The 14,942-nt window shown below is 44.8% G+C and overlaps 1 protein-coding gene across 2 annotated transcripts in view; it reads right to left on the bottom strand.

Annotated features, from left to right (window-relative positions):
* LOC109890694 (transmembrane protein 163) overlaps positions 1-14,942 on the bottom strand; it is a 47,547-nt gene that overhangs the window by 24,268 nt on the left and 8,337 nt on the right. For both annotated transcript variants that reach the window (XM_020482681.2, XM_031824553.1), the window contains exons 3-5: positions 5,354-5,397; positions 4,363-4,454; positions 2,172-2,268 (exon numbers count right to left, since the gene is read on the bottom strand). In XM_020482681.2, coding sequence (XP_020338270.1) covers positions 2,172-2,268; positions 4,363-4,454; positions 5,354-5,397 — 233 coding nt within the window. The remainder of the gene's footprint in view (positions 1-2,171; positions 2,269-4,362; positions 4,455-5,353; positions 5,398-14,942) is intronic.

The following is a 14,942-nucleotide window of genomic DNA, read 5'->3' on the forward strand; positions in this document are numbered from 1 at the left end:
ATAGCAACTCTGCGCTTTTGTCGTGAAGCTCAAATGTAATGAGTGTAGCAGCCTACAGACGAGAAAAGAAACCCTTTGTCTGCACATACAGTGCCTTCCAAAAGTATTTGCCCCCTCTGTGATTTTCTCTATTTTTGCATATTTTTGATACTGAATGTTATCAGATCTTCCAACAAAAACCCAATATGGACGACATGAGTCTCATTACACCTGGCAAAAACCACACTGCATTCAACAGTAAGAACCTTATACCAATGGTCAAACATGGTGGTGGAAGTGTGATTGTTTGGGGATGCTTTGCTGCCTCAGGACCTGGACAATTTGCCTAAATAGAATGGATCATGAATTCTGCTCCGTGTCAGAGAATTGTACAGGAGAATGTCAGGCCATCCATCTGCAAGCTGAAGCTGAAGCTCAGCTGGGTCATGCAGTAAGACAATGATCCAACACACAAGTCTACATGAAAATGGTTAAAAAGCAACACATTTGAAGTTTTGGAATGGCCTACTCAAAGTCCAAACATTATCCCAAATTAGATGTTGTGGCAGGACTTGAAACGAGCAGTTCATACTTGAAAACAAATGTCGCTGAGTTAAAGCAGTTTTGCATGGAAGAGTGGGCCAAGCATTCCTCCACAGCGACGTGAGACTGATCAACAACTACAGGAAGTGTTTGGTTGGAGTCATTGCAGCTGAAGGTGGCACAACCAGTTATTGAGTGAATGGGGGCAATTACTTTTTCACACAGGGACATTGGGTGTTGTATAACGTTGCTTATGAAATAAGTATGTCATTGTTGTGTTATTTGTTCACTCAGGCTCACAATATATACTACTAGCTTTTGTTTGAAGATAAGATTACATTCAGTATAAAAAAATGGTTGTGAAAATTAGAAAAGGGGCAGCTCTGTACACGCTGATTAATTGTTGCATTATTCAAGAGTGGAATATGTTTTAGAAGAAAAGTTACTGTTATTGTTAAATAGTTTGTGCTTACCGGCTAGTGGCTACTGTGATATTTACGGTCAATTTAATTTGAGGTGCGGATCAAGAATGTTGCGTTGCCAGCCACAACAAAAGGTAAGGCAAGTGTGTCATGTGAATTGATAAGTAGAATTCTTGTTCGCCACCCCGCTCCTCAGACTCTCCTTCATATCTCGTAGTGAGAATAGGGCCTCTCTCTCTGTCCCTCTCTCCATTCTGGAGGTGTTGTCTCTTCACACATTCCCACATGAAAGTCTTGTAAATGGAATTCACACCCGATGTGACCAGTCTGGCGATGCGAGAATGAAACTATATGTTAGCTCTCGGAGTTTATACTCAGTTGTGTCCCAAATGGCACCATATTCCCTACAAAGTGCACTACTTTTGACCCCGGGCCCATAGGGCTCTGGTCAAAAATAGTGCACTATGTTGGGAACATGGTAATCATTTGGCATTGGGGACACCATAATGGCACAATGCTCTAGTTGAAGAGACTTCAGATAACCCAAGTACAACCAGTTGACAACTTCGAAGAGTGAAAAGACTCCATATTTCTGTTGATTTAGACGGACTTACTATACGTTGCATTACAGTGAATCTTCATTCTCGTGTCCATCCAACAACAACAACCACACAATAAGACTTTGTAAAGATTTGTAGGTGTATTTGTGATGCCCCAGCAGTGAAATGTACAGTACACTGTCTGGACCCCCCCCCACTGCCTTGACAAATGACACCCAACACATTTGTCATGACATGAACAAGACACAAGCAAAGCTGTGCGACAAGAAAAAAACAAGTCACCAAACCGAGTTACACTCCTCTGTTTTTTGACAAGCAATTTCAGAGCACCAACCAGATGTTCATTGGAATCCCTTTGCTGAAGTAAAACCTATTTGCCAAGGCTGCTGGCACTGCCAATGTGGGTATTACAGTACCCGGAGCTGGCCTTAATGAACGCTCACATGCCCAGACATGTGGAGCAGAGCGGAGAGTAGGGCAGTGTCTCAAACGAGCTGGACCATATGGCTCCGTTCACCAAAAATAGCTTTTCGTGTGACTCCCATATAGCTTTTTTCAAAAGATAGATAGATAGGCAGTGTAGTGCCCCTGGATTGAGAGTTATAGGTGCAGTTAAGGGTTAAGTGCCTTGCTTAAGGGTACAACGGCAGGAGATGGGATCTTTTACCACTTCAGGCAGTAGCTTGGTAGCCAGGTCATGGATTGCCTTTCCCAGGATACACAGAGAGGACAGGATGAAGACCACCCCCAGGATCACGCAGGCTCTGTAGAGAGAGAGAGAGAGAGAGAGAGAGAGAGGGGTGAGAGGGAGGAGGGCGTTAGGGGGGAAGCGTGAGAGAGGAAGGGAGCGGGGAGAGTGAGGGAGGGAGGTAGACAGAGGGGAAATGGAAGGAAAAAGAGTGAGAGAAAGTAGTGATTAATAATATCGTGCTTTGATAATAATTTGTGTGAGGGATCATATTGTATTTTAAAAACATTCCCAAATCATCGGCCACCTTTCCATGACAAAGTAGACCTACTGCAACTACCCATCATATAAGCTTAACGCCACTTAACACAATTGCAAATCGTCTCCATTATTTCCACAGCTTTGTGGAAGAGAAAAAGCATCCGTTAAATAAACAACCATTTTGCTTTTCTCCGTGGCTGATTCAGAGAGTTGAACACAGTCTCCACGGATCAATTTGAGAAGAGATTTTCTTTAAAGACAGTTTTATCCAATTAGGTAAGCCTGGCTGGGAGAAGCCCCAAAAATCGGTCAACTGTGTCATCTGGGGTGGTCAGGCATGGTCGGGTTAGCTGTCTGTCTGCTCTCTCTCTCCCCTACTTAATCTACCAGTCTAGCGCAGACTTAGTTGCAATACACACACCATACATATTATCACAAAGAACCCATGAAAAGGGCAAAAACAAGACAAAGTGTCAAAAGTAGACAGTGTATTATAGATATAACATACATGATGTTCTAACAAAAACATAATGGATGGAAACATGTGTGTGGGTCTGTGTGCGTGTGTGTGTGTTGATGCTCACAGCTGGCTCCCGCACAGCAGCACCCAGCCCCCTGGGTCCAAACCGGAAGGTAGCTAGGCAACACAAAGTAGAGCGAGAGGAGAGAAGCCATGTAGGAATGATTTCAGTGGTGCAGCAGGGGAGACCGAGAGAGACCCAGAGCTCTGTGTGTGAGAGACCTCCTGGGGCTGTGTAAAGCTCAACAACAGAGACTCTCCCTCACAACGGACTTGATCTTCATTGGGCTATAATCCCGCTGCTTAGAAAAGTCCCTGTTTTGGGGGGGGGACTCATCGACTCAAGGCAATTGGCATCAAGCACATTTGCAAGTTTGATTTTCCTCAAACATCGCAAGACAGTCAATTTAGTTTTGACATCAAAGATGCAAGGTCTTGATCGGACTTGGCAGAACTGTGGTTGACCAGGCTGAGGACGCGCGCACACGCACGCACACACACGCAGAGTCATCCAGTGTGCGTCTACCCTTTCTCTCCTGCTCCATGTGTCATGTCAGCTGACGAATACAACAATATTCCCCCAATTACAGTGGAAGAAAAACTTGCTGTAAAATTCATGCTGCTCGTTCATTCGTCTACAGACCTGGTAATTTAATTGTCCGGTGGCCTAGTGCCTTACAAGGCCTCTCCCCTGAGGGATCACACATACACACACACACACACAAACATTCACCCCCCACAACACACACCTAGGAGAGGCCAATTACTAGCTGCTGGGTAACACAAACCTTCCAATTAGGACTCTGGACCAAAGAGGTGTTCACCGGTACAACTGAAGGCTCATATTAGCCTGGTTAAACCAGATTGAATGCTGCCCTCACAATGGTAAAAGCAGCATTCAAGCTCGTTTATCCAGGCTAACATGAGCCTATAGGCTTCTACAGTAAACCAGAGGCTGTCAATCTGCTGCTGTAATGCTGGTTAGCCTGGTTAAACCAGAACGAATGCTAAACTCACCACTGTTTCATCATTAAAGCAGCATTCAATCTGGTTTAACCAGGCTATAGTCTTATACACCAGAGTCTCCATGGCGATCTGCATTCACAAAAGCATCCCCTGAGACTTCAGCGGATGGTGCCTGGCAATTTCACACATAAAAATGCGAGTAAGGGGGATGAGAGACAATGCTGGGGTTCTAATACTGCACACTACAGTCCCAAAGAATGAAATGCATTGTAATGACTGCAGCGATTATGCTTAAGAGAGCTTAGAGTGTGCTGAAGAGACAACATAATGCTAGAATACAGTATCATTTCTAGGCTTTATATAGTTTTGCTGGTCATCAAAAACAACAAATATGCTAAATATGGAGGTGATACATCTACTCACATGTACTCCCTGTGTGCAGAGTGAACGGCGGCGGCGTTACTATAGCGCCACACCACGATGATGGAGGACAGCACGTCCAGGGCGGCATCAAACTACAGAGGGTAAACAACAACAACATCAACGACAACACTGACTAGCTATTCAACAGAAACCCATGAGGGATGGGGGGGGTTCACTTAAATGATTGTACCCTTCAGTTATCCTCATCCCAATAACTCAAAGTCAATGCCAATCTAGCCTAAATTACAAGCTTAGACTCCGAAGGTTAGCAGGACTCGATATGGCCAGGCCCTTGTGGAACCAATGTGTGTTTTTGAGATTGACTACATTGCAGTTGGTCTGCGCAGAATAATTTGTCTACGAATCACCTTGCATCCCAAATAACTAGCTAGAGCTACTACTCTTCACGTGATCAAGATCAGTGATCCTGGGGGCCTCCCGGGTGGCACAGTGCCACCAGAGACTCTGGGTTCGCGCCCGTGGGACGACGCACAATTGGCCTAGCATTGTCCGGGTTAGGGAGGATTTGGCCGGTAGGGATATCCTTGTCTCATCACGCACCAGCGACTCCTGTGGCGGGCCGGGCGCAGTGCACGCTAACCAAGGTTGCCAGGTGCACGGGGTTTCCTCCGACACATTGGTGCGGCTGGCTTCCGGGTTGGATGCGCGCTGTGTTAAGAAGCACTGCGGCTTGGCTGGGTTGTGTATCGGAGGACGCATGACTTTCAACCTTCGTCTCTCCCGAGCCCGTACGGGAGTTGTAGCGATGAGACAAGATAGTAGCTACTAAAAACAATTGGATACCATGAAATTGGGGAGAAAAAGGGGAAAAAAATTCAACATAAAAAACACAAAAAAAGATCAGTGATCCTGTGCCTTGCCTTGCTCAAACTGACCCCTAAAACACACTGACTGTAATGTGTTAGTAATGACATCTGTCCTTTAGCACTCAGTAGTAGATTCATTCAAATACATTTAAAAAAGTACCTACAGCGAATCCGAAAGCCGAGGCACTGTGTCTCATGAAGGAAACCGCTGGGGGGGGGGGAACAAGAGAAACACAAGTTTTACTATACATGAAGAACATTCATTCATGAAATGCATTTCTATCAGTGGTACTGTTGTGAATGACTTGAGAATACCCGTTGCTTACCAAACACTGGCAGCCGGTTAGCTCGAAACCAGCCTACCGGTAGTCCCTGGAGTCAAATAGTATTTCTTTAGCTGCGCTTGATTGAACTTGCCTGGGACTGGGACCATGGGGCCAATAGAACAGTCCCAAAAGTGCAAACCCCACCCACCCGGCAGTCCAAAATAACAGACAGGCTCAATTAAATGCTCCACGTATTTAAACCCAGGCCGTAACTACAACACTGTTCTACTCAGCAGGTGTAGCAGGTGTAGTAGTAAGATATAACGTAGTGTTATCACTCAGCATCCACACCATTGTCAGGTTCACAGCGTTAAAATCCCTAGTTTGCCCTCGAAAGCAATGGGGCCGCTGCTTCTAATTGCCGAGCAGTGAGCAGGACTGAGTACCCCACCAATGTGTACATACAGCTGTTTGTAACGCAGATTGTTCCTGAGGCTACATTACAACCCCCCCCCCCCCCCCCCCACCCCAGCGTTGAACTCCAGAGTGATTACCATATTCAGGAAATGAGAAATCATGGAATTCAAAACACATCCAACCCCAACCCAGAGAGATTACCCAGCACTGAAGACTACGCAATGTTCATACTAACGCAGCCCAGGCTAATGACTACTGGCTTTGGGTTCCAAATAATGGCATCCTATTCCCTATTTTTATGCACTACTTTTGACCAGGGCCCATAGGGCGCAATATAGGGAATAATATAGGGAATTGGCTGTCATCCGGGTTGTAGCCTGCCTAGGCTTCCTATTCAGGCTGTTTTGAGTAAAAGAGACCCGATCCAACGATCCTAGATCATCAACTCCTAATCTTCCAATCTCGCACGTCAAACACGTCTCCTAACTCAACCATCAAGTTTGCCGACGGGGGGGAAAAAAGCGATAGGCCTGATTACCAACAACGACGAGACAGCCTAGAGGGAGGAGGTGACGGACCTGGCGGAGTGGTGCCAGGGAAATAAATCTGTCCCTCAACGTCAACAAAACCAAGGAGCTGACCGTGGACTTCAGGAGACAGCAGAGGGAGCACGCCCCCATCCACATCGACAGGGACGCAGTGGAGAGGGTGGGAAAAACGTCAAGTTCCTCGGCGTGCACATCACCGACAACCTGAAATGGTCCATCCATACAGACAGTGTGGGGGAGAAGGCGCAACAGCGCCTCTTCAACCTCAGGAGGCTGAAGAAAAATGTGCTTAGCCCCTAAGGACCTCACATACGTCTACAGATGCACCATTGGGAGCATCCTGTACTCTACCCTGCACCTTAGAGACCGCGGCCCTATGTACATAGTCATTGAACAGTGGTCACATTAATCATGTTTACATATTGTATTACCCACTTCATGTGTATGTGCTGTATTCACGCGGTCATGGCTTTGCTATAAACATTTTAAAAAGGCATTCCATTACTGTTTGATTAAAGGTTAGAATGAGCGAAACGAGTGACCTTAAGCGACTAATGAGCGTCGGTGCTCGTCGGTGCCAGTCGCGCCGGCTCCTGTATCTCAGAAACAGCCGCCCTCCTGGGCTTTTTCGCGCATGACAGTGTCTAGGGTTTCACGAGAATGGTGCGACAAACAAAAAACATGCAGTCAGTGCCAGTCCTGTCAGCTCGTTGATGAGAGAGGTCGAAGTAGAAAGGCAAGAATTGTGCAATCTAACAGGCAGGCCACAAACAGACAAATAATGGCGCAGTCGGTACAACAGTGGTGTGCAGAATGGCATCTCGGAATGTACAAATCGTCGATCCTTGTCAAAGACGGGTTAATTGCAGCAGGCGACCACACCGGGTTCCACTCCTATCAGCTAAAAACAAGAAGAAGCCACTCCAGTGGGCACGCGATGACCAACACTGGACAATTAAGGAGTGGAAAAACATTGCCTTGTCTGACGAATACCAGTTCCTGTTGCGTCATGCTGATAGCAGAGTCAGGATTTGGCGTAAGCAGCATATCTTGGGACAATAAGTACTCAAGCCCTTTTATATGACAAGCCTAGATAAGTTCAGGGGTAAACATTTGCTTAACAAGTCACATAATAAGTTGCATGGACTCATTCTGTGTGCAATAATAATAGTGTTTAACATGATTTTTGAATGACTACCTCATCTCTGTACCCCACACATACAATTATCTGTAATGGTCCCTCAGTCGAGCAGTGAATTTCAAACACAGATTGAACCACAAAGACCAGGAAGGTATTCCAATGCCTCACAAAGTTGTTTTTAACATTTTTCGATAGGTAGGCCTAAAAGATTTTAGGCAAAATAACCCAATCAAAACAGAAAGCTCCTTGAAAGTGGTAATATGCCAGGCCTATTGGTCCTAAATAAATCAACTTAAAGAGATCCGAATTTTTTTTATACATACTTTGCCTCAATGACACACTTAGTTAGCTTCCCACCTCGTTCCTTTCTGTTAGCATGTGCATGTAGTAAATACACCATCATGCTTTCGGGAAATGCGTCTTTTCAGATTCCACAATGATTCTTTAGTCGTGGTCACTACATCATCTTTGTAAGTCACCTTGATTTTGCACCTGTGTGTTTTATCAGTTTCTTTGTGGAAATATTTAACTCCGTGACGGTAGCTGAAGCAATGGGCTAAAGCGGCACACAAGTAGACTACAAATGCATGCTGAGCCCGTGAAGTGAGCACTTACTGGAGCAGCCGAGAAGTCCGACACGCACTCACTCAGTCACTCAGTCAGTCAGTCGCTCTCTCGCTCTCTCTCTGTGTATTGTTAGGTATTACTGCACTGTGGAGCTAGAAACACGCTGCACATGCAATAACAGTGGCCTTTCCACTACAGTACTATGTTATTTAAGAGACCAATAATGAAAAGGCTTTTATTATTCTGGGTCATGTTCATTATGCACCAAACAGAAGAAAATAGACTGAAACAGGGAGGGACTACCTGGACTTGTCCAATAAGAAACGATCATTTTCGTTTTTTCATATACAAATGATTTTTGCTTGCGTGCCCTAATGAACAAGACCCAGGTGTTCTCTTTCTGCAGTCCTCCTGGGGTGTAAAGCCCCCACCCATTTATCCTTCTAAACACAGTGACACACAGTGGGTGACAGACAGATCGTTCTGGGTCATCCCAGTCCATGTCACATGTCAAACCTCCCCACCCTCCACTCATCGTCACGGTGACAGAGGCTGGCACATCACCCTGACAGAACACCAGTCACACCTAGAACAGAAGGACTACACCCGAAATGACACCTTTTCCCCTACATAGTGCACTATTTCTGAACAGGGCCCATAAGTCACTATATAAGTAATAGGGTGCCATTTCAGACACAGCTAGGGTCTCCGTGTGACAGGACAGATCTGGTTCGTGACCAGTCGTTTACAATGAAGGCAGGAGAGATCAATTCTCCTCACTTTGTCAAGCCAGATCAAGTGTCTCAGAGAAAGGGTTTGAGAGGAGGGCTTAAACCAACGCAGCACAGTAAAGTCATCCATCTTAGGGTTGTCACATTACCCATAGGTATCATGGTGTAACCGGTGTCACACTGCTTGAGTAACAGTACCGCTTCCTTCCTCAAGAGCCCACACTGATGTTCAGAGTTTGATCCTCTGGGTGTTTCTCAATATGCATACTACCGTGCTCCACACTCTCACGCTTCCGAGTTCCTTCTCCAAGGGCATTCTCTTGAGTACAATCTTGTGAGGACGAGAGTTTGGAGAATGCATGAAAATGTACATAAAGAAAATGCAACACTCATAATTATCAGCTACATGTGATTTGTATTAATCTAGCTGGCCAACTAGTTTTACATGTTAAAAAAACGACCTAAAACAAATGTTGTTATGAAAGGTAAATGGCCAGCGTTAGATACAAATTCTGTGTGGGTCGCTAGCTAGCTACACATTTTTCGTCAGCCTAGGCACAGAGGTTATTCTATGCAGTTAAACAGACCAAAGTTAACATATTATGGTTAGTCAGGCGTCACATGCGATGTGAGCGGGCAACTTTTCATTCTAATGTCCGAGCTCTCTCACTTCAACTCAAAACCAGCCGCCATTGACTTCAGGACATTTTGCGTAGTTTTTTTTAATGTGGTTGCGTCATACTACGTCAACAATACTGGGAATATTTCAGTTAAAGCTTGCGTCGATGCATACTTCGAAATATGTACAAATGAAGTACACATCTGAGAATTGCCCTCCATGTTCCATTTCAAATACCTTCATTACGACTCATACTCCGGCCGTTCCGTGGTCCAGTTTGCTTGCTCGGAGCATATTAAGAAACACCCCGTTTCACAAACACATGTAACTTCCTTATTGACACACCATAACCAGCTGCACCACCGGAAAGCTAGCAATTCAATGGCTCAGGCAGCGGTATATGAGGTTGAGGAGTTAGTTTAACCAATTCATCTTGTTTTCGATGAGGGAAAAAAATGTAAGAGCACTCCATTTCACGCCAAACCCACTGGCAGTTAAACCCAAACCCACTGCTAGGTAAAGCCCCGCCTTATCTCAGCTCGCTGGTCACCATAGCAGCACCCACCCACAGCACACGCTCCAGCAGGTATATCTCACTGGTCTTCCCCAAAGCCAATTCTTCCTTTGGCCGCCTTACCTTCCAGTTCTCTGCTGCCAATGACTGGAATGAACTGCAAAAATCACTGAAGCTGGAGACTCATATCTCCCTAATCTTGTTCTCATATCTCCCTCATCACCTACACATAGCCCATCTGTAAATAACCCATCCAACTACCTCATCCCCATACTGTATTTATTTATTTATCTTGCTCCTTTGCACCCCAGTATCTCTACTGCACATTCATCTTCTGCACATCTATCATTCCAGTGTTTAATTGCTATATTGTAATTACTTCGCCACCATGGCCTATTTATTGCCTTACCTACCTTATCCTACCTCATTTGCACACACTGTATATAGACTTTTTCTACTGTATTATTGACTGTATGTTTGTTTATTCCATGTGTAACTCTGTGTTGTTGTATGTGTCGAACTGCTTTGCTTTATCTTGGCCAGGTCGCACTTGTAAATTAGAACTTGTTCTCAACTAGCCTACCTTGTTAAATAAAGGTTACATTAATTCATTCATTCATTATTGAGGAAAACAGTCCTATTGTTGGAAACAAACAGCCTTATAATATCACATTTGTTTACTTTCCAAGCTATAGCACACAACTTGTGACATCAACACTAATCTCTCTCTGTCTGACTCTCTTCCTCAATCTCTCTCTGCCTCTATCTACTCCGTTCACCCAGAGTGACAGAGACAGCAGGGCAGATGGGAGATGTGTCACTCTCTCGGTCTCTCCGGAGACCTAAGTCAGTCCCTTTCCACAACATAGACGACAGATGTCATTGATTCCTCACAGCCACTCCAGACGACTTCATTTCTGTGTCAATTCTCTCAGTCAGATCCTCTGTCTGCACTGACACTGACAATTACAATGATCAAATCCTTTGTAGCATATTCTTGGGTTCGGGATCACAGATCTGACAAAAATATGATATGCAAGTGTTATGATATACCCATGTGACATGGGTTTATTATGTCAAAGAATAAAATGTCCAAGAGAACGCCATCTCACAGACACAGGAAATATGTCCGGAGTGGAGAGAGTTTTAAAAACAGCTCTGCCTAGGTATGGAAAGGAACCTTTGATGTTCAAAGATCCTATATGGGACAGTGTCAGAAGATACGCTGAACAGAGAAGCTACCCAGACAGACTGTTGTTGCAGTAGCAGTGCGAGGGTAAAATCACTGGGGAAGCCAAGCATGAAGAAAGCAATATTACAACCTGTGTTGTGATCAATGCCTTGTTTGCTCTATAACCTGTTAGTTCATATGCCTTGCCACTGTGATATATACTGTAGGCCTAAGGCGGAGACAATAAGAAAACAGACAGGCAGAATAAATTCAACCACAACTTGGTTTCATCACAAAACCAGAGAGCAACATCTGTCCACAAAACATATTGCATGTAACAAACAGTTTCATGACCTACAGCATGGTCAATCAAGTTAATGTTTCCTGAATTTTCAGACTACTAAACAACTATTGATTTAGAACCACGGAGAGTTGCCGCAAGTCGCTAAGAAAACAGTGGCTGCCTCCACTATTCCAGCAGCATTTCAACATCAACATCCTTAAATAACCTATGCTTAGTCTAATACAGTGACAATTAAAAGGTACCAAAAAAATATGTGTCCAATCAAAGTAAGCTGAATATGATGTGGCTGTCCATGGTACTGTGTGTGTGTGTGTGTGTGCGTAAGTAGAATAAACATGTTGACTCACCCTACTTGTAGAGAAAAAACAATGCCATCCTCCTCTTTTTCATGTTGCCGAAATGCTACACACTTTTAGTTTTCCTTTCATGGGCAACGATGAGCCAGCTAGTTAACATTAGCCTACTACATTTAGCTACAGATTGAACTTCCATCCTCTCAGGCCAGCGGCACAATGTATGAATTAATGGTTGGATCAGAATCATCATTATAATCATTGTCCAGTATGGAGAATTAAGTAAACCACAAGTCCAAATCCCTCCATCCATGGCTAATTTAGGAAAGGGACCATTTTAGCTAGCTGGCTAGCTAGCCATCAGAGAACAACACAATAAGATGCAACAATTCCATTTTTTTCTGTCAATGAAGTTTGGTTTTATTTTGATGTGATTGGTGTGAAGCCAAATCCAAACTGGCTTCCCTTGACACGTATTTTTTGTTTGCGCCAGGAGGACATTCACAGTTGAGCTCACTCACTTTAGCTCAACGCTGACTGGCAATGATTTTATTGAAAAAATGATCAAGGGAGGCCAAATGGTGGCTGGCTTTCCTTGCATTCAATGCTACGGGCGGCAACAATGTCACACTCGTTTGGACCAGACAGCATCAGATAGATGGCCTACACCTTAGAGAGACAGAGGGGCGCTGTTTTGCTCGCTTGGATGCTTTCTCCGGGGAGATACATTCAGCCTCTCAATTGAAGGAAATTGATGAAAAACAGAGACGAAAAATTATTAATATATGTTTTTTTTATTTGAATTGGTACATTTTTGAGGGAAGCCTGGCTTCGCTTGCCATCAATGAATACACGCCACTGTTGTGTTGGGGCCAATGCCATTGCGTTTACCCCAATAGCATTAAGCTTAACCTATGTACAGCAGTGTCAGTGTGCCAGCTGCATCTCTATCAGTGGTGGAGCAATTGAGAGCAGGTTAATCAGTTGAAATGCAGTTTACTACACTCTTTACTATCAGAGGGTAATATAACCGCAGATCTGTTTTCCCCATAATATTCCATAGTATACTATAATATTACAATTTTATTTGTATATTTGTTTACTGGTGTGGTTTAATGCTTGCTTGGTCAGCACGATTCTAAAACTGCGCTGGTGAACTATGTGAAATTGTATTGTGATTTACAGAAATATAGCACCTTATACGTGTGTTTCTGCGTGAGTGCGTGTGTTTCTGCGTGAGTGTGTGTGTGCGTGCTGTGCATAGATATAGCTGGGACAAGCGCAGACATTCCACAGGCCCTTACCTAGCCTACACAGAGATGTGTAAAACCATGTTTTCAAAGCCTTGCTTCAAATCTGGAGTGTCTGCATACCACCTCCAACAACCTGCCCAGGTATGAGGATATACTACGTTTTATGTCATGCGACACAAAGCACAGTGAACCACACAACCTCCACCTCCCAAAAGTAAAAACTCAACCCATCTTGCACTCCAGTCAGGCCCCCCCCCCCCCCAGCCTTTCCATCCAAGGGCAGGTAGGTGAAGTGGACATGGCAGAAGACAATCATCACTCTGTCAACTCCATGCCCCCACACCTGCTACTCTGAGCCTCCCTCCCAATCTCCTTTCATCCCTTCCTCCCTCTGCCTGCTCCTGCTGTTCATGTGAGAACAGAGAAGGGAGAGCACCCCTCCCTCTCCCGCTCTCTCGCTTTCTCTCTCTGTTTCTCCACATGCACCTCCTGCTGCTCTTATTTTTAGACTGCAGACTCTTTGGGGGCTTGCGCTCTAGCTTATAGAGACGCACAGTTCTGAATACATGAATATGTGTTGCATCTCTCCCTCTCTCGTTTAGATTGTTCCTTTCTGGTTTGTTTTTTTCCGTGCATGTGGCCTTGAAATTCTTATGTAGCATCTCAATTACATCTTAATTGTGGGTGTGTGTGGGTGGTTGTCTCTGTGGGTGTGGGTGTGCGTGTGCATGTGCGTGCATGCATGCATAACTGCATGTGCGTGCGTCTGTGCATATCTCTGTGTGTGGCTTTCTCCGTCTCTCTCCAGGGTGCACAGAGCGATGTGATCTGTACTCAGGGTCTGCCTCGGGGCTGTGTGCCCTGGCATCCATCGCTCAGCCACCACCTAGACCGGTAGGGCACTCCCACTCAAAACACAGCGAACAGACAGCATGGTGACATGTGGTATTTCACTAAGCCCTGTGTTGGGTAATGTGATGTGTCGAGTGTGTTGTGAAATTGACATTCAGGTCACCCAAAAAAGCAGTCAAAGGGGGGAAAAAAGGTATTTGTGAAGCAAACCAAGGAAAAGCTATTGAAATTCTAAAAGGTATTATTTAGTGAAATCCAACAAGCGCAACACATTTTCAAAAAGTGCACACACACAAACATGGCAACTGTGGAACCTGATTATGCCATGACATCCAAAGAATGAGGGGGCAGGAAGGAAGAGAGAAACAGCAGATTCACCTGGAACAGGAGTGGAGAAATCCACCTTGTCAACAACAGTCATCAGTCAGAGTTGAGAAAGTTGACACACACACACACACACACACACACATTAGGGGGGAGAGAGAGAGAGTAAAAGGGCCTCCATGCATCGACTGGCCTCAAATGGATGCGAATGAATCTGCCATTTAAGAGCCGACCACCTGCCACTGAGCGCTTGTTAATTGTATCCTGAGGAAGATGTGAAGTATCTGGGACATTTTTGTCCCTAGTTCCTACATCACAAACAGGCTGGTGCACGTTTTCACATGTGCACGTCTTGCTCCCTTCCCCTTTCCCCCTAAAAACCTGTCAGAGATGACAAACAGCTTAGAAAATGCAATTTCCGTGGTGTGATTTAATTGTGGTCGAGTATCTTTGAAATCACATAAAGACAATTAAATAACACACACAAGTAAGCTAGCTGTGCTTCCCACGTTGATCACCTTGTACAAGAAACACACAAGCACACATACACACGCCTATTGGCCTATTGATCTGGGCAGCAAGGAATCTATATGACCCAAGTCAAATGTACATGTGCAACTGCACGCATCACTGAGAATTCGCACCAAAACCAGAGCTGGTTGCAACAGTTTCCCTAACGCTAATGTTTTCCTGTTTGCATACCCCAGTAGCCATCATTCTGGTAGACATCTACCGTATAGAGAAAGACCCCAG

The sequence above is a fragment of the Oncorhynchus kisutch genome, linkage group LG5, assembly GCF_002021735.2.
Source record: "Oncorhynchus kisutch isolate 150728-3 linkage group LG5, Okis_V2, whole genome shotgun sequence".
Taxonomy (NCBI): Eukaryota; Metazoa; Chordata; class Actinopteri; order Salmoniformes; family Salmonidae; genus Oncorhynchus; species Oncorhynchus kisutch.